The 19,556-nt window shown below is 40.2% G+C and overlaps 1 protein-coding gene across 1 annotated transcript; it reads left to right on the top strand.

The window, feature by feature from the left end:
• Positions 1 to 1,989: 1,989 nt before the first annotated feature.
• On the top strand, positions 1,990 to 17,886 carry CCDC126 (coiled-coil domain containing 126). Its single transcript, XM_027738424.2, has 4 exons — positions 1,990 to 2,280; positions 14,470 to 14,599; positions 15,233 to 15,636; positions 16,288 to 17,886. The coding sequence occupies exons 3-4, from the start codon at positions 15,399 to 15,401 to the stop codon at positions 16,467 to 16,469; spliced, it is 420 nt and encodes a 139-aa protein (XP_027594225.1). The 5' UTR covers positions 1,990 to 2,280; positions 14,470 to 14,599; positions 15,233 to 15,398; the 3' UTR covers positions 16,470 to 17,886.
• The last annotated feature ends 1,670 nt before the right edge of the window (positions 17,887 to 19,556 follow it).

Raw genomic sequence — 19,556 nt, 5'->3', positions numbered from 1 at the left:
GTAATAAATGGTGATAAATAGCTGCAGTATATTTGTAATGTGAAGTCCATTTCAGACCATCTGTTTTTAATTTTTTTCAAGAGGAAATCTTCATAAGAAAATACCCACAGAAACTGATGAAGTGATTCTGCTTTAGAAAATACTTCTAGCAACAATATTGTTGGTGCTGCACGATATATAGTCAAACTGTTCACTCAAAAGCTTACTTAGCAAATAATTCAGTCTTTATTGGTTTTGTTTGTCCTCATTTAACATTGTACAATTTAGAAAAATACTTTTGTCTGTGGGATGGATTGCATAATCGAATATATAATTCCTTTAATGCAGCCTATTCTGAATTCTCTGTGGTAATACAGCTTTCTATTCAGTTCCAAGATTGCCTATTTTCTCAAATTTAAATTAACTCTAAAGTGAACACCAATGTTTTCCAGACAAACAAGAAAAAAAACAATAACAACCAACTTTACCAAAACACGTTTCCCAAGATTCTGAAATAAGTGACTGTGAACTAGTTGATGTAAGAAAAGTTTTATATGCAACTTATTCACCAGCTGACATGATACTACCTGCCAACAGTTTTGTCTGTTTACTCAGGTCTAGGCCACTGGCCACTCTGAGGTATAAATATCCCTTCTTCTAGAACAGCAACAGATTTAAATGCTGATTTTTCCTGCCTCTAACCTCTGAAGAATATAAAGGTTGGAAACCGAGGAGAAGCCAGGCAGCCCCTGACGCCCACTGGAAGGGAGGGAAAGGTGCAGCATGGCATAGTGCAGGTGTGGGGGTACTGGTGGGGAGGTAGAGCAGAGGTGAGATCTGCAAGCTGCCGGGACAACATGGGCTGTAACTGTGTTTATTTTACAAGGGATGCAATGTTGGAAACAGAACTTTCACCGACACGCACCTATAACATCTGAGTTGTAACCAATACCTTGGCTTGTCTGGGCAGGGACAGTCCTGAAGAGATTGAGCTGAGGTGAACAGCAGATACTCCTGAATGCTATCAACTCTGCAGCTGTTTAATGTGACCTTATGTTCTTTGCTTTGCCCTTATGTTCACCTTTGCTTAACTGATACCAGCTTCCTTTAAACACCACCTTGCAGGAAGAGCCCGAGGTAACTCACTAGTGGTCATGCACCCACGATGGATTTTATTTACGCAATTATTGTAGTGGGAGTTTATAGACCACCCCAGCCGCAGTCACAGAATCACAGAACAGTTAGGGTTGGAAGTGACCTCAGGAGATGTAGTCCAACCCCCCCCCAAGGCATGGTCAGCTGGAGCAGGTGACACAGGAATGCATCCAGGTTGGTTTAGAATGTCTCCAGAGAGGGAGACTCCATGACCTCTCTGTGTGGCCTGGTCCAGTGCTCTGCCACCCTAAAGGTAAAGAAGTTCTTCCTCATGTGGAGGTGAAACTTCTCATGTTTTAGTTTATGGCCATTGCTCCTTGTCCTGTCACTGGGCACTGAAAAGAGCCTGGAAACATCCCCTTGGCATCCGCCTTTGAGGTATTTATATGCATTAATGAGACCCCCCTCTCAGATTTCGCTTCCCTAAACAGGCTCAGCTCCTGCAGTCTCTCCTCCTAAGACAGATGCTGGTCCAGCCCGCGCCGATGCGGGTTGCAATACCCGGAGCATGGACGACGGCGAATTCCCGGCACGATGCCGAGGGAGGGCGCCCGTTCCCGCGGCGGCTGCACAGCCCCCTCACGCCGCCAGGGGGCGGGAGCGGCGCCGCGCGGCGCGGGGGGCAGGGGGCGGGGCTTCGGGCAGTGCGGCGCGGGCGGAAGCGGCGCAAGCGGGCGCGCGGCGGGGGCGGAGGTAGCGCGGGGCGGCCGCGGGGGGGCGCTGTACCGGGGGCCGCGCCGGGAGCCGGGATAGCAGCCGGGATAGCAGCCGGGATAGCAGCCGGGATAGCAGCCGGGATAGCAGCCGGGATAGCAGCCGGGACAGCGGGGGAGCCGCGTCCGGGCCCGGGCAGGGGGGCTGGCGGGGCTGCGGGAGGGCGGCGGAGGAGGCCCGGCAGCCCGTTCGTGCACGGGGAAAGGGGGGTGGCTGCAGGCTCGGGCGGGAGCGGGATGGCGCAGGGCGGCTGCGGCTGCCGGGCGCGTCCGCACCGCGCCTGAGCGCCCGCGCCGTGCCGCCCCTCCCCTCCTCCGGGAGCTGCCCTGCTGTGGGACAGGTTTGTCCTCCTGGCTGCCTTCCCGCCGGGTGTCGGTCCCAGCGCCGGTGTTGCGGTGTCCTTGCGGGCCCCGCCGGCGGAGCTCTGGAGCGGTGAGTTGTGCGGTGATCCGGGCATCCCTCCGGCCGGAGAGCCGTGTCCCAGGGCTGTGATGCAGTGTCCTTGGATGGGAGGAAGTGGTGGAGGAAACAAGGGTTGCCTGGTTTCCTTCACCGTTTGCAGTGGTCTTCCCGTTCTAAACTATGACTGCAGTGACTCTGCAAGATCTCGTACCGTAAGGACACAACTTCTCAAGAGGCAAAGCTTGATTACAGTGATGTGATGGAACTTACAGGGGGGAAGAATTATTTAATTCATGTTTAAACAAAGGCAGTATCCTTAATAATGTCAGGTTAAGTGATCTTCGGGCACTAACACGTCTACATACAAACAACGGGTAAATGTTTCACTGAAATTGGTCTCTTCGGTAATATTGAATAAATAGGAAGAAGCAATATTGAAGGACATTTGCAAGGTTTGAAACATTCAGTTTTAGGAGATTATAATATATGAAACTTCTTGACAGCAATAGTTGTGGGATGCTTCCTGCTTACAATATAATAAAATTGCTTTTCTGTGTAATATCTGATGACGTTTTAACTGCACTTCAAATCTTCCCATTAAGTTTATTTTTGTAAATGTTTATAACGTACTATCATGTCTACTTTATTTCTGTAGCTCTGTTCATCATTCATTATTAGTAAACTTTTCAGTTCCCTAACCTAACATGGTAGCATCCTGTAAATTCTCTTTTATGTATCTTGTCATCTAAAATATACTGACAGCTAGAGTGCAGTTAATTTCTGTGTTTGTGTGCCACAAAACAAGAAGAGAGAATTTTTGTTCTATGCTGTGACATGATGCGGAATTTCCTTAGAGCAGTTCAGATAGGGTTAACTAGATCTTTTTTGTTGCTGTTGTTTTGGGATTTTTTGGTTGTTATGTTGCCCCCTGAGTTGGCTCATTGGTGTGTGTGTGAGGGTGTTTTTTCACCGTGAAAAGTGAACTTTGTAGGAATTGTGTCTTTTTTTAAAGAGGCTTCAGAATATGGACGTGCTGAACATCATAGTTAAGCATGCATGTGATTTGTTCCAATTGTAACGTAGAGTTTATTTTGGAGCAAATGTAATGAATTGCTGTTTCACTCTCGTGAGAGTACCAAAGAAAGGAGACAGTATGAAGATGATATTAGATTGTGAGTAGCATCTTGTTCTAGTGTCACAAGCGGAGCGATTGCAGTGTTATACCAAATATGGAAATTTATTGTTATCTTTGTTCCCGTTCTTGCTGGAGATGCCCGTGTGTATAAAGCCTAAATTATTCTGGCCTCTTTTTGTTACTTTATATGTTAAAATATATAACTGTTTAATAATTCACTTCAGGTACTTGAGAGCCCCAGAGAATTAAACATTTATGCTGCAATTCCTTTGTTCTAGCAAACAAATCTTTTTCCTAAAGCTTTGACAATTGGAAATAAAACTACTTCCTTTCTAAAAAAAAACAACAAACCCTTTTGTGTTCTCTACTTTTAGAGACTCCTTTTGGCTGTGATCTTCTTGAAGGAGGCATTAGTATTAGCTAATCCCATACTGTGGTTTAGCTGTGGGATTGGATGTCATTTAATTGCTAAAAGTGAGATATTTCCCCTGGAGTTCATGGTGACTTGTACGTTTTCCAAGAATAGTAAAAGGCACTTAGTTCTTGCATCTTGCCCAGACTGTAAGTAGGATAAATGCATGCTGTCAGCTTAAATTGTCAGCTGTGTAGTGAACATATCTGCAGACTAGTAAGTGTCAAAAATAGCTGTTTTCCAGTAGCTGTCAAAAATCTGTGAGGCTCAGTCATTCAAATCAATGTGTTGTGTCCTTGTACAAGTTTACTGCTAAAATGTACTTTATATAGTATTTACTTGTTATTCGACAACTTCTTTCACCTGTAGTTGAAAACTTGTGCCATTAAATGGACAGGGTTTCCTCAACTGAGCATTATTAATAGTCTCATATATTTTCTTTTGTGATTGTCAACTTTACAAAAAAAATACGTATATTAGCGTTTGCCTATGTAGTTTAAAAGATTAATTTTGGATTGCTCAGAACTGAATCAGTACTTTACCTACATAAAACAGGTCCTAGACAAGAGGACTTAAAAGTTATTCCACTGAAATTGGTTTCTTCACTAATATTGAAGAGATAAGAGGCTACCAGTTAAATTTTTGGGTACCTTCTACTTAATTTTAAGAACAGTATATTTTGCAGTGCAGACCACTGTAGTGTTATGGTTAACTAATGTCTGTCATAACCCCCGTAGTGTGCTAAGATGAACTGACAAGTCAATCTAGAAATAATAAAAGATGTAAAAGAAAAGGATTTATCTGTCTTTAATATTTCCTCCAGTGTTAATTTTTCTGAAATCTTCAACTGGCTCAGTCTCCTAGGAAGGAGCGTGAATCCAAAGCCTTGTCCGTTTTGCAGTTTTGCCATAGAAACGTAATTTTGATAGACAAATTCATATGCAGTTTGAATTCTACAGGTTTCTTGAAAGAAAACCAGGCAAGTTAAATTATTCTTCTCTTCCCAGTGGTAAAAGTCCTTTTTTGCTGCCATTCTGCAGGAACTGTGTTTGTGTGGATGCTGCACTGTGTGTCCATGTATGAGCAGTGGCAGTCGCTCCCCCATTGCAGCTGTCACTTTGGTAGTTGTCTCCCCCCTTCCCCTCCCCTCGTAGTTCTCTTTAATGACACCCGCCTTCCTTTTAGGTCTCTTTAGAATGCTCAGTGAAAATCACTCTCTTATCAGTAGCCTACATTCATCATCCTGCAGGCTTGGCTCTCTGTAAAACTAGTTAAAATTAGCTAAACATTATCATCTCGGAAGGAAGTTTTGAAGTCCCAGGGGCTTTGGAAAGAGCGATACAAAGACAGCTGTGAAATTTCACAAGGGAGTAGAGGTACTAGTTAGGAATTTGCAGGGGAGGACTTGTCATAACCTGGTGTTCAACTGCAATTAAAAAATTGTGGCAATTTTATGGGAAATGAGAAACCAAGAAGGTGCCTTATGCTCTATCATAACTGACTCTTAGGAGCAAGGGTCCTACTGTGACCTGAAAAGCAGCAATAAAGCATAATGAGAAAATAAAGTGTCCGAGGGGGAATGAAGCTGAGATATCTTTTTCTTTTTTTTTGTCCCCAAGATGCTGATACAGAGATATAGAAACGTTTTGGGGCCCAGATGGACCCAGTGGGAGGAAGGGAACTTCAGCAAGTTTAACATACTGTCTCTATTGATATCTGCTTGCTTTAATTTTCTTCACAAGCCTTGCCAAGTCATTTCCCCTCTCAAAATCTTGAATCTTGGCTGACTGCCCACAGGCAAGGAACAAAGAATTTCTGTTTTTAAATGGTTGGTTTATTTTAAAAGCATTTACTGACAGTAGTAGGCAAAATAAAGGGGGGAGGAGCTGAAAAAAGAAAGGATACTCTAAGATACCAAAAAGTACTTGAGCAGATTCCTTAGGCGTAATGCAAAATAAAACCAATGCAAATAGGACCACATGAATTCAAAATAGAAAAAAGTCACCAATATTTCTAAAATACTGACATACAAAAGGTAATCTAGTGTTTGGACTCTCAGATAATTTTATATCAGAGCCACTGTTAGCTTGTTGTGTGAGTTTTCAAGTCTCAAGCAATATGTTTTTGCTTTTAACTTGAAGTTCATCTACAAAACAAATCGTGTGCTGTTCTTAGAAGCCTGTAGGAGGTAGAACTGTTTCTAGTCTAAGATATGTCTGAGATTATCCCAGCAGCTCCTCAGTAGCGACACTGTGTGTGCTGGATGAGCTGTGACTTTTATTGGCTGCACTGAGAGACAGGGACTACCTGGAGCACACAAGGAGATTTTCTTCTTTCTTTGTTGCAGCACTGCAGAATAGGTATTCTTGGTAGTTACCCATCTTTGCTATTCCCTTAAACCTCCCATCTCCCATCTCCTATGATTTCATTTGGAACATCCATTAAAGGTATTCCCCAAAAGACAGGTAGCAATAAGGCAAAAGGATAAATTTTACTTTTTATCAGTTTTCCCTGGTAGTTGCAAGTCTATGGCATGCAGAAGCAGGGAATGAAGAAACACATGCTGTTGGAGAAGGTATAAAGATAGATGTACTGGAAAAGACACGAAGACAGACTCCTTTGGCAGCGCACTCCAAAAGTGGTACAGAACTGCTAAAACCTGCAGCCCAGCAGCTGTCATAGTGATAGGGCAGCCTTTTTTTTTGCCCAGAAATGTGCCTTCATACCTGTTCTTAAGATGGCAATGTGCTGTGTAGTGCTGATCCTTCCTCTTGATCCTAGCAGGTACTACTATAAATTGTCTCTTCTATTAACTGATTTATGATGCAGTCTGGAAAGACCCTCAAGTTTCACCAACACACAGGTACAGCATTTTGCTGGGCTCTGTTTTGTCAGGCATTGCTGAGGTTTTGTCAGGAATGTATCTTCTTTTCCGTCTCTGCTTTGACATTTTTGACATTTTTCTGTTGACGAGGTGACACACGCCCTACTAATTTACCAAAATCTACCCAGGCTCCATGCCATCTGGGGACTGGCCTGTCCGAAGCCCTTTGCAAAGTTCCAGTGAGTCCCTTTGAGGTACGATCTTTCCTACAACAGGGAAGGCAATACAACACCTTTCTTCCAATTTTAAGTAGCACTTCCATTACCTTCATCAATAACAGTATTGTTGCAACACAATTTAGATAATAATTGGAACCAATTGTAACCGTGGGGATCTCCTTTACAAGGCCTTTGATGTCGAAATTAAGAAAAGTATTGGTAACATTCATCTTCTGGGCCTGGACGTTTCCCTGTGGGATAGCCCAGGACAGCTTCAAACATTGCCAAAATCAGAAAGGAAATGGGTAAAATGGCCTTTAAAAGGAGAACCCTTGTGCTATGGGACCGTCAGGCAATGCTGATTTCAGGGTCATTGTTAGGGCCACCTATGGAGCTCCTGCGGTAGTGGCTGAAGAAGGTAGAGCTAGCCCTTCCCGTTTTTTACCTTTATTCTTTCTTCGTGTTCTTAAACAAATCTTTGTTTTTGGAACAGAGTCCAAGAACGCCACCAGAGCATTGGCAGAAAACTGCCAAGCGCAGTCTTTGTTTACAAAACAATTACCGGGAAAGCAGCCAAGAAAACTTTGTATAAAGAAGAGGGGAGAAAGTAGCAGAGGTTCCCTGACAGCTGTGGGATTTACCCAATGAAGACCTCTTCCCCCACCACTCTCCCAGAGACATTCTGGGAGAGCTGTAAGGCATATACACAAGCAGCATCTACTGTCATTCCTCTGTGCCCACCAGCTTCTTCTGCAGCTTCACATACTCCTGGCAGAGGAGCATCAGGTGCTTTTCCAGCTTGGCCACCTCCTCTTCTTGTGCGGGTTGTAATCCAACAGCTGCTTGCAGATGTTCTCTGTCACCTCAGTTAACCGTATGTCCGACTGGGTGTACTTGACGGCAGAGCCCTTCCCATCCAGGAAGCCGTACTTGGTGTCAATCACCTCCTTGGTTCCTCACGGGCCCTGTGCCCACCTGAGGAAAGTCCCCGGACTGCCGGCAGAGAGTGCCCGGTGCTGCTGTGCCCCCGCCCGCCTCGCCCCACGACAACCCCTGCCAAGATGCCCCCGGGCCGAGCGGGTGCACGTGGGGCAGGCTCTTGTCACGGCCACCGACACTCAGGTAGTGTGCAGCACGCGCGCCAACAGAACGGGGCTCACTCTCAGGCCATCCCCTTTTCAAAACAAAAACTGAGCTTGGCTGTCTTCCCGGACAATATTTTCAAAACAGACCAAACTTAACCAAAACAATCAGCGTTCCCCGTACGGGCCACCAATTAAAAATGTGTGTGTAAGTTTGACCTGACTCTTCTTGCTGAGTCCAAGCTCTCCTCCCCTATCCCGCTCTCTCAAGTGACAAAAAAAAAACAAACCACAGAAAAACTGAAAGAAGTCCGAATGAAACGGAACTATATAAAAAATATATATTTACATATATATTTACAATTATATATACAATTTGAATATTGTACACACGGTAGGGAGCTCGGGGGAGGGGAAGGAAAAGGGAGGGGGAAACAGGGATTAAAAAAACCCAAATATCCTCCAAATATCCCGTTAATAGAGAGCTAGCGAATAAATACAAAAAAACGAATGAAATACTTCCCTGAAGGAGACAGCAGAACCGTGTGAAGCACCAACCAACTCCCCACGCCTCCCGGAGGGAACCGGAGATAACGGCAGGTCCGAGCAGGCAGGCCCTGGCCTATACAAGCAAAGACCGTCTGTGGAGAGACCTGTCACCTTCAGCCACCGGAATAAAGAAGAGAGTAAGCTCTCTTCTCCGCCTTATTTATATGTTGTGTTACGCTAAAGGATGATATGGAATACTTCCTTAGATTTCCGACCCCAGTTGCTGAGGAAGGCCTGAAAAATCCAAAAGCCAACCCACTACACCAAGTTTTACAGCAACAAATAATAGGAGTACTTAACATGCTGAGTGAGAGTTGATTTTGTCAAAAGACAGTTCAAACGTGTTTTACTTGTCTGGGGACAGGCATTGCTATTAATTGTTGGTTCTGAGCATAATATCTTGCTCTTTTGTGGTGCTATGCAGCTGAGTGAACCTCAGTGATTAATGAACCTGGGCAGTGTTGATCTGCAAAAATCACCAGTACAGATGTGCCAGTAAAGGACAGTGGTTTTATTGGCATTCTCTCTAGAACTAATGTGCCCTTAAAAATATGAGGAATGTGTTTTTTTCCTTGTGCACCAGTTTTAAATATGAATGATGTGGATACAATGATTTATTAAATGGAGTTTGTGCTATGTGCGGGAACAGAGAACTGAGGTTTCTGTGTATTGCCAGGTATCAGGGTCCTGTTTTACAATAAACACTTAAGCTCTTTGAGAACCTGTTTGTCAGCTGCACCTCATGCAAATTTTTCTTCTACTTGCAAACCAACAGCAGTCTAACACTGCAAATCACCAGAATGCAAACATCATTTTTGGCATTCCAAAAAGTCTCAACACATAATCTCCTGGGTTTCTAGGTGCTTATTTCCTTGTCCCAGTCTTCTGTGATTAATTGGTCAGTAAATACATTCTATGCTTTTTTTGTGTGTGTCAGTCTTCTTTAGACTTCCCGTTTTCCTTGCTGCACAGGAACTCTGCTGTTAGTTTTCCAAATAACATGGAACCAGCCTGTCTGCTCTCAGAATGGTCAGCGCGATCGTTGCCTGTCAGCTGAGTGATGCTCAAAGTTTCCTATTGGAAAATCAGGCAAAAAAATATTTTGGAGATCACAGAGGTAGATGGGCCAGGGCGAGCACACTCTCAATACATGCAAAAAAAGAAAAATAGTAGAACAGAGTTTGATAGAACTGTGGAATATTTTTTCTGGTATTCTGTAATGCCCTGTGATATTTGTATTCCTGAAATGTTCATTGGCAATGAGGTATCATCCTGCCTATTTACAGCACAGCATATTGTTTACTGATACAGTATCCTCTCTGTACCCTGGGATGTTTGTTACCATGAATTTAATAGTAATTTCTTGCATAGATGTTAATTTGAAATCATTAGTAATTTCATAAACTTTTTGTGTTCACATTGAGGTTGTAATAAATTCTAATTTTGTACTGTACAATTATTTTATAGTAATTATTAATGTCAGCTTTTATTTGTACTGTCCTAATTTCTGTCTGCTGCCTGTTCTATTACAAGAATTTTTTCCCCTTCCTCTGTAGTTGGATGCACTCTCCTATGACTATATCCGACTTTTTTTTTTTTTTAAACCTCTATCTTGTTAAATCACGTCTTGTGTTTATACAGTTAATAATAATAACTGGTCGCAAAGCCAGACCTGCTCTTGAATTCACAGTGTCACGTTGATGATAATTTGGCAGTGAGGAACCGATAAGTACTAAGTAATACACCGAGTAAAATTCCCATTTTTCAGGCCTACTTTCTTAGTATATTAGTTCATTAGAGACCTCTCTAGGTCTCTAGAGTATCACTGAGGAACTATTGCCTCAGTAGTTGGCATTCTGTCTTTAAAAATATGTAACCAAAAGGTGACTTTTTTGGACTGTATGCTGACAATTATACTTTCACTGCATTTTTCTTGGCTTTGTCCTTAAAAGTATTTTTGGTCTTTGAATGAAATGGGATTTTCAGGCTTCAGTTTTCTGTATTCTTTACATCTTGTTGACTCTGTTTTGTAATTTTTTTTTGCTAAAGCCTCTTATTCATAACAATCAAAAATACCTGATGGACCAGCTGCTTTCTTTTTCTCTTACAAATAATTATCTTCATCTGTCCTGTGCATTTTTCAAAACTAGAAAGTACACCCATCTCTGCAGGACAGGTTGAAATTTGCCCTGCTGAGTGGTTTAGGAAGGCTGGAGTCTCTCGGACAGAATAGAAAAACGATGACAAAAAAAAGACTGAACTAGCAGAACCAACAGTGCTGTAAGGTGCATTGTAAGCTTTTAAGGATTTGGGTATGCCTTGTTTTCCTGATAACCTGAGATTGTTTCAGAGGACTTATGAGGCATTCCTTTGCCTTACAGTCTGCTTCATTTCTGTGTTGTGCATTAATATAATCTCTGGGTCTTTCTGGAAATAAGTAAAGCAGTAAAGCAGAATCTGAGGAAGACTTTGCAACAAAATTCAAGAAGGATGTTTTGTAAGTATGGGCTGGTTTCCATGGAGAAGAGTCAGTTTTCAAACTGAAGTCTGATGCTACTGTTTATTACAGTAGCATCTAGTAGATACTAGAACGTTGCTTTATTATGGAACATATAATGAATTTTCTGTTGCTTTTTCTTTTGCCTTTGTTCCTTTTGTTTCATGCACTCGGTAATATAACTTATATATGACCGATGTTGAAATACATAGGATAGAGTGATTTTATTTTGAAGGGGATGAGTGCCTTCCTTCATTGCTTTTGTTGGCAGATGTATGTCAGTGTTGTGATACCACTGCACAAAGTTGAATTCACATTGGTAGGTTTTGGCAAGACATTTCTCAGACAACCAGCAGTAGCAACAGTGAAGAAAACCAAACTCTTTATATGTCTGTGAAGGGCAAACTTAGTGTCAGATCCTCATTCAGAAATTGGTTGTAGCTCCAGGTTCTAATGTTGCCTCTGGCCTGGGCTTGTAGTTTTCAGAATAATTTAGATATGCATGCTGATTTTAAAGAACTTTGGAAAATTGCCACTTGAATCAGTTACTTCAGGCTGCTTATTGAAAGGATTATCTGGAAGATATTTTCTTCTTCATAGTTTTTTGGATTGCCATTTTCCCTGCACAGTCAGGTCAGGGGTTTTGTTTGATTTGGGTTTGTTTGGTTGAATTTTTTGTTTTGTTTTGGGTTTGTTAGTTTGGAGTCTTGTTTCTTTTCTTTCCCTCCTTAGATTTTCAAATTTTGTCCTGGTTGTACTCCTTCGTCTTCATAGTTGTCTTCCTTTTGTATCAGTCTCCGTGATTAGAGATGGTAGGAATTCCAACAAGGCATAGCTCTGAGGCACCCTTTTTTGCTGTTGCTCGCTGCTGTGCTATGACAGCCTTTGCCATAAAAGCCCCTCAGCTGTGGTTGGGAGAGTGGTGAGCCTGCGTTCCTATCTGGGATTAGTCAGTGTGAAGAAGGAAGTCTCGGCTTCCCTTTTCCCCTGCTCGGGGAGTGGTGGGTAAGAAGGATTTGAGAGAATGAGGGAGAAGAAAGATGACAAGAGGCAATGTTTCTTCTTACATGTGTGCTGTTATCTCATAGGGTACTACCTCTGAATTACTGAAAACAGGTCCATTCTGAGACAGGGTTTGTTTAAACTGTAATGTTCATGTAGAGAAGTGCTGACCCTTCAGGGCAACAAGAGGTTAAAGAATATTCCAACCCATTTGTCTTACTTATTGTGGTCTTTTCTTCCTAATATGTACACCTGCTGCTCCAATACTCTTTTTTTTCCTACTTTGAAATCATGTGGGTATAAGCTTATTTTTATTTTTTTGTTACTCCGTACTGTGTAATCTTGTAAGGGTTGTGCATGGAGTGTGTTAGGGGTCACTAGATGTACATGCTTCAGGGGGAAAGAGAAGACCAGATCTCACAGAACTTTGAAATTACAGTGGAATTCATTATGGGCAATGGCCTTTAAAAATACTTAGGAAAAGTACAGATAGTTGCCTTCCTTTTGGTATACCTTGCTCCCATTTTCTTTGCCCAGGGTCAGTATTTGGGTATTATGCCATTTTCCCAGCAGGTTGAGTCCTTGATTTCCGTTGATTTCAGTAGTTATTGTGTGCATTGTGAATCAGATACACAAGGCAAAGGCCCAGTCTGCAATTACTGCTGCTCCTTGGCAGGAGTTTATTCAATCTGTTCCTCTTGGCTAGACCTCTTATCCTGGCTTTGTGGTCTTATTTACATTGTGATGGCAGAGTTATTTCCACTCCAAAGCGCTGTAGTGATATTGTCTAAATGATTCAGGACAAGATATAGCTAGGGATCTGTGGAGACCTGAACTTAATTTAAATTCTGCAAGAACTATCTGTTATTTTCAGTCTTTATTATTATTATTAGTACTATTATTATTATTATTATTTTAATTAATAGAAGATGCAGACTTTTTGGATTGAGGGTTGAAACTTCTTTTCTTGAGAAATACTGTTTGGTCTTCTGAGCCGTCATGTGAATGCCCTACTCCTGGACCTCATATGTAAATATTTTCCATCATATTTGATACCGTTCATGGGTTATGTAGATGCATAATGATGTGGGTGCAGTTTATGCTTTAAAGTCTGAGGGCAGAGCCATGGATTTGGCAAAGAGCTAGGGAAAAGTGCGTGTTTAGGGAGGATCTGTTTCAGGAAATCTTAAACCACACAATTCCAAATATTCGTGCTGTAGAATGTAAGTTTTTATTGTTTGCTCTCTTATTTCTTTGTACTTAAGATAAATTTGTCTCTTAAAACAGTTTTTTGGAGGATAAGCACGTTCCTTGAACAAAGTACATCCCACTGAATTTCCAGTGGGAATTCAAATTACTGTTTGTTTGCTGTCTATCCATGTGCATGGTCGTATCCCACAGCGGAGGTGAAGTAAGCTGTTCCTCATTCAGTGATTTGTGATTGCCACTCGCATTAGTGCACCCAAAAGTAAAAGTAAGGCTTTATATACTGACATTTACTATAGGGCATTTTACACACAGGAACTTGTTACTTTACAGCAGTTTTGGTGTCCAAGTCCTAATGTTGTCCCTGCCTTGGGTTAATCATTTTCAGAATGTTGATTTTAGAGTGCTTCAAAAATTTGCCACTTGAATCAGGCACGTGTGCCTCCCGGTTGAGAGGATTATCTGAATAGCGAATGTGAAGGGTAAGCGACAAGCCCTGCTGGCAGTGACGCTTGTGTTTGCAGCAGACCGTGGTATGTTGGCATAAGGGTGCTTGAACGAGTCAGGGGAGGCAATGAAAAAATGCTTTGGAGGCGGAGTTGTTTAGAGGAGAGCTTAGCAGCATGAGAAATTCGATCTCAATATTCTGATAGAAACAGAGACCTACGTACCACTGTAGAAAGTCTGGTGAGGAACTCTATTAAATGTGTAACTTCAGTCTAAAAAGTGCTCATGTCAGGTAATGTATGGGGAAGAACAGGGAGTAACAGGGGAAAACAACTATTATGTAAGATGAGTGGCTTTATCCAGACTATGTTGAATGGTAGAAGTCATTCAAGAAAGTATTAAATAATTGGAGTAGTTTCAGAGATAGGTATAAAATGAGAAATACAAGGTATGTGCATGTAAAGAGGCTGAAAAGGTGGGATGAGTTTGAGGGGTAAAAATTAAGAAGAGAATGACACATGTAAATATATGTGCATGTACATATATGATGAATCTGGATCATCTGCCGTCTTAGAAGAAGAGGGAAATATTAAGTGAGATTCTTACCAAGTTTTCTTTTAAAACTGTGTTGAAGTCAGTTTACTGGGCATTTAAATGAATGCATTTAAAGTAAAATGGAAATGAATTCTCTATTCTTCCCTAACAGTTGCTTCAAGTTAGGTTTAAAAATATATTTCTGTTTTAAACACATGTCGCTTGAAGCCCTCAACTTCAACCACTCCATAAGAAAATGAAGGTCTCTTCACTTTGTTTTGTTTAAATCTTTTTTTTTTCTTCCCTGTTACAGAGCTCCCTGAAGATGTGTGGCTCATACTGCTTCAGACTGTCTGGACATTTGTTTAACTGCTGAAGCTTTCCTACCACTTGTTTCTTTCTTGAAGCCTTGATCTATTGAGGGATCAGAACTGGCTGCTATGGTAAGACATTTTTTCAAGTTGTAGTAAAATGCTAAATGTGGGTGCAATATGCCAGTTTATTTTGGTTTTATTTCTTTATTCAGTAGCAAGACACCAAAACAAACAAAAACTCTTAATGGTGTACAAAATCAGAAGAGGAGACTTTGAATTAACTAACCAGCCAAGAAATTTTATGCTGCGTGTTGTCTCTTTATACTTGCCCTGTGCTTCTAAGTGAAGAATAAGAATCATGTGAATCATTTTACAAGATCTTTTTCTTGTCTGTGGATGTATGTGTATAACTCATCAAAATGTTGTCTATAAATGTCTTACAAGTCTCTTCTAGATACTGCATTTTGTATGAAATGTATTTCGGTTTAATGGCAGTTTAAATTACAGTATTTAAAATACTTAAGGTGATTTGTAGAAGCATAGAAGTTTTGATTTTTGGAGACTAAAAATTGGTAAAAATGGGAAGAGGAAACCCTGTGAATAACAGGTGAGACAGAAAGATGACTGAACCTCTAAGCAGATAAAAATCCAGAATTGTTTGCTAGATGATGACATAGTACTGTATTTAGGAACTGATACTTGTCCTTGATCTCAACAACTATAGCAGTTTTGAATAACCAGGTGATACTTTACAAATTTCAGGAATCAAGACCAACTAAAACATGAGAAGATGTATTCAAGATGATCCAACCAGAAGATTTTTCACTTCATAGAAATCTTATTTTTGTTTAATATGTAATATAATTTCACAAAGCCAAATTCAGTTACTTTTCTTGAAATTAAGACACGCCTGTGGCCTTCATCAGAAATGTTTCTAACATTTTCAAGAAAAAATATGTCCCAGAAACTGAGTATGTTTTTACTAGTTTTTGGAATCATCTGGGGTTTGATGTTGCTACGCTACACTTTTCAGTATCCAAGACGCCAAAGCAGTGCTGAGTTGCGAGGACAGATATTAGATCTCAGCAGAAGATATGTCAAAGCACTGGCAGAAGAAAATAAAAATTTAATGAATGGTGGCGGTGGAGCATCTATGGCAGGATATGGTAAGAGGAAAAAGCTATACTGGTAGTCTGAATATCTTCTTTTTTAAATGAAAGCTGTAAAGTTATATTTTTTTTTCTCTTTCAAAGTATTACATACTGCTCTTAAAGAGAAAAAAACTCCTTGTTTTTCAATCAGCAAAGGTGTAAATATATAGATTTTTTTCCCCCCTACTTTATAGCTTATATAATAAGCAATAAGATACTATGTCATAGCAGTTTTTCTATGGACTAGATTTGTTATTTAGGGGAAAACTATTAACTACCTTTTTATGTTGGAAAGTATTTAAATATATTCTGTTGCTGTCCAAGGCCAAAGGGTGTTATAGCTGTTTATTCTAGTACTGTTGTCTGGATGAAATTTGAAATACTGCCTTTGAATAGTCACTTCTAGTGATTTTGTTCTTACACTCAAATATTTAATTGGCTGCCTTCACAGTTCCCTATTATGGTGGTATCTTCCATCCATAAAATAACAAAGAAATGGTATCAAAGAAAAATCAAGCAGCTATACTTGTATATCAGTCTGCATTCCTTTCCAAAGTGTATAGTAGGGAGGATAGCAAGTCTTAAGATGTGAATATGTTGAAATAGCCATTCTTTTCCACACATAGTAAATAATAGTCTCTAATTTGTTTTTTCCATTATCTTCAGCTGATCTTAAGAGAACAATTGCTGTTCTTCTGGATGACATCTTACAACGCCTGGTGAAATTGGAGAACAAGGTTGATTACATTGTTGTGAATGGCTCAGCAACAAATACCACTAATGGAACTAGCCATCAGGCACCAGTAACTTCAAATAAACGTGTAAAACCAGCCAGCAACATTAGATAGCAAACAGGGCTGCTTTGTGTTGCTACATTTGTGATGGGTAATATTTAAGATAAGCTTTTTATCTCTGGCTAAGGCAAAGCAGTAGTTGACTCTAAAAGAAGCATAAACTATTCTATTCTACTATGTGCTGGATCTGTGTAGGCCTAACATATGTGCTTAGGTTCTCAAAGCATTATTTCATTGCCTTTGAGCAGTACTTCTGAAGTGATCTTTGTTGTCTTTAAAGATATTTTGATATCATGATTTGATGTAGTATGCCATCGGATAATAAAACTATGTGGAAAGCAGTGGGGAACTTATAGGTAGATTTATAAATATATTTATTTAAGTATGAATATAACATATTTTTTGGATAGGTGAGAAGCATTGTAGCTTATTAATTTTTTGTGATCTACATTTAAGCCAAGGTAACTAAGGAAAATGCGTTGTTAAGCAGATGTTAGAAAATGTGTATACTTAAAATATTTTGTTACTTAACTACTAAACAATATTAAATTGAGGACAACATTGGTGGTAATATTTTAAAATTGTGACCCAAAGAATGTCTTTATTTGCACTATCTGTCAGAATAGTTAAAGAGAATTTACTGTATATTTAAGAAAATTAATTATAAGAGGAAAATATTCTAGGTAGTAACACTGTCCAGGTTTATCTTTGTGCCAGAGTTAAGGCAGTTAGATTATAAAAAGCAAATCATAATCTGTGATATCTTAGATGATTGTTTCTTACGAAGATATTTAAGTGTATGTATTTTGTAATTGCAGATGAAATTATTTAAGTGACGGAAATAAGTTTTGGATATGCAAATACGTTTTATTTTTATTCATTGGTGATTGTTTTAACAATTTAATACCTTGCAATTTGTGATGAGTATAGCACACGATCTCCCTGAATTGCTTTCTTGATCAGAAGGAAAATCAGTGAAGGGACACAAGGCATCTCTGCATTTAACAGAGTTATATATACTAAGGGTGTCTAGTCATGGAGTATTTGAGAGGTAAAGTAATATTTGCCTTATGTCTAAGTTAGTCTTACAGCAAAGTGAAATGCATTCAGCATGGATGCACTGTATTTCAAAATGTTCCTGAAGTCATATTTAAGTGCCACTGAACCTGTTTTTTAAATCGTAGTGAATGTTTGGTGGGGATAGAGGATACGTTCAGAGACTTTTGCCAAAAGTGTCCTGTGAGTGGGGTTTTGGGGGTGGGTAAAACCAGAGGTGCTGGATGATACACCATGCAGAGTTATGTTTTTTTTCTTTTCTTCTGTTTCCCTGCTGATATTCTTGATGGTTATAAAAGAAAATACACTTGCAACCTTCATTAGTATCCAGAGGATTTTTTTTGGTCACATTGTGTGTAAACATGTACTCACTTCAATGCAGAAAGAGAAATAAATTTTTAATTGTACTTGTAAATGTTCCTGTTGTTCTTTTTTTTTATTATTATTATTAAACAGTCTTGTCATTTTTGCTGCATGTGCTCTATCTGTTTCTGAATTGGAAAGTTGTGTGTCTCTAAGGTTTAGTAGTAGTCTATCTGGTATTCTTCCTGCTCAGTCACTGGGTTCTTCTGCTCTTTAAATTCTTATGCCCTGAAACTTTCCTCAGGTTAGAGCTGCGGGAAGAAAGAATTGAAAATAAAATAACTAGTTTCCATCTTTAATAGTGAAGACTTTGCTCTTTAATCTAGGACTAAAGAAGATAGGTGCATAACTTCTTTTGAATCTGCAATTCTCTATTGACAATGTGAAGATACATTTTTATATGTCTGTCTGTCTATATCTATCTATCTATCTATGATTTTATTTTCCAGATACTTGACTACTACAACCAGAACCTTGTTCTTGTGTTTGTATACAAAACTGTCTTTTTTTCTTTTAAGGGTATGTGAAACAAAGTTATTGAGGATTGTTAAACAAGCAAGGTGAGTATTTATCAATATGTGCACAAGCAGGTTATTTTATGCAGGGATTTTGGAGACTGATACATGCAGTCATGGTAATTTATGGTGCCATTAGCAAATCGTTTCTTTTTTCAGGTTTCATTAGCACAATGGCTCATTGGAATTAGCTTGTACTTGACAAATACATAGAGAAAACTGTGAACTACCTCTGTTTTATGGCACAAAAGTTCCGTTCATTAATATAGTTGAAAGAACTGCTTGTCAAGGAGCAAGTTAAAAATTGTCTAGTAGCATCCTATATCTCATTTTGCCTGAAACCAGCATTATTAGGGGTTGATACAGCATTACATCACTGTCCATGATATATCTTACCCCTCTTTTTGTCACTAGTCTTGTTCTGTGCTGTATCGCCATGCCATGCCTCTGACTTGTGTTCTCCCTTCCCCAGCTACCTAGCATGCTTCCATGACTTCTGTGCTCCAGCAGTGCAGAGGATGGAAGCTGAGCTTTATCCTTTTTGCTAAGATGACAACACTTTTCAGAATAGGAAAACTAGGGAAAGAAAGGCAAGGAAGGGATAAAGGTCTCGGCTGCCCTTCCTATTAACAGCAGTAGCAAGAATACATCTGCATGTTCTAGCCTGCAGCTTCCTTTATAGAACATGTGAGAGGTGTGGCAGCCCTGCAGTGGCAGGAGGTTGTGTAAAGAACCCGAGGGTTTGGGTGAAAAAGAAGCAAGAGAAAGCCTACAACTTACCCTGGGTCCAAAATGCTTGATAGTTTCACAGGATTTGGTTGTGTTGCCAAACATTTAATTTTTTTTTCCTGAGAAATATTTAAGTAGTGTTTCTACTGTGCTGCAGTTTTTATGATGCAGCTGTGTATTTCCTATTTCAGACAACATCATAATCCCCCCCAAACTGGCCTGCTTCAATTTTTGTAATACGGAATCTTCTTGAAGTTGCTTGGTTCTTGGGCTGGATTGGGTTTGGTGGTTTTGGGTTTTTTTTCCCCTTTTCTTTGGAGGGCAGGGGGCCATATAACCTCTTATATAAAGAACTGCTGATTTGAAGGGGGGGGGGGAGTGTTTTGGTTTTGGCCTTGAAATCTTTCGGTAAATTATGAGTCTTAAATTTTCCCAGCTGTAATTTGCCTCCCGAGTGTTTATCAGCTGATTTTACTAG

Source organism: Pipra filicauda, unplaced genomic scaffold (assembly GCF_003945595.2).
Source record: "Pipra filicauda isolate LSUMZ 115617 unplaced genomic scaffold, ASM394559v2 scaffold88_size2543281_pilon, whole genome shotgun sequence".
NCBI classification, from domain to species: Eukaryota; Metazoa; Chordata; class Aves; order Passeriformes; family Pipridae; genus Pipra; species Pipra filicauda.
The sequence above is the reverse complement of the archived record's forward strand: the minus strand, read 5'-3'. Positions and strand labels throughout refer to the sequence as shown.

Excerpts from the sequence above, each read along its gene's own strand:
- CCDC126 (XM_027738424.2), top strand. The coding sequence starts at position 15,399 with ATGTTTCTAACATTTTCAAGAAAAAATATGTCCCAGAAACTGAGTATG. Across the intron at positions 15,637-16,287 it reads AGCATCTATGGCAGGATATG|CTGATCTTAAGAGAACAATT; the intron begins GTAAGAGGAAAA and ends CATTATCTTCAG.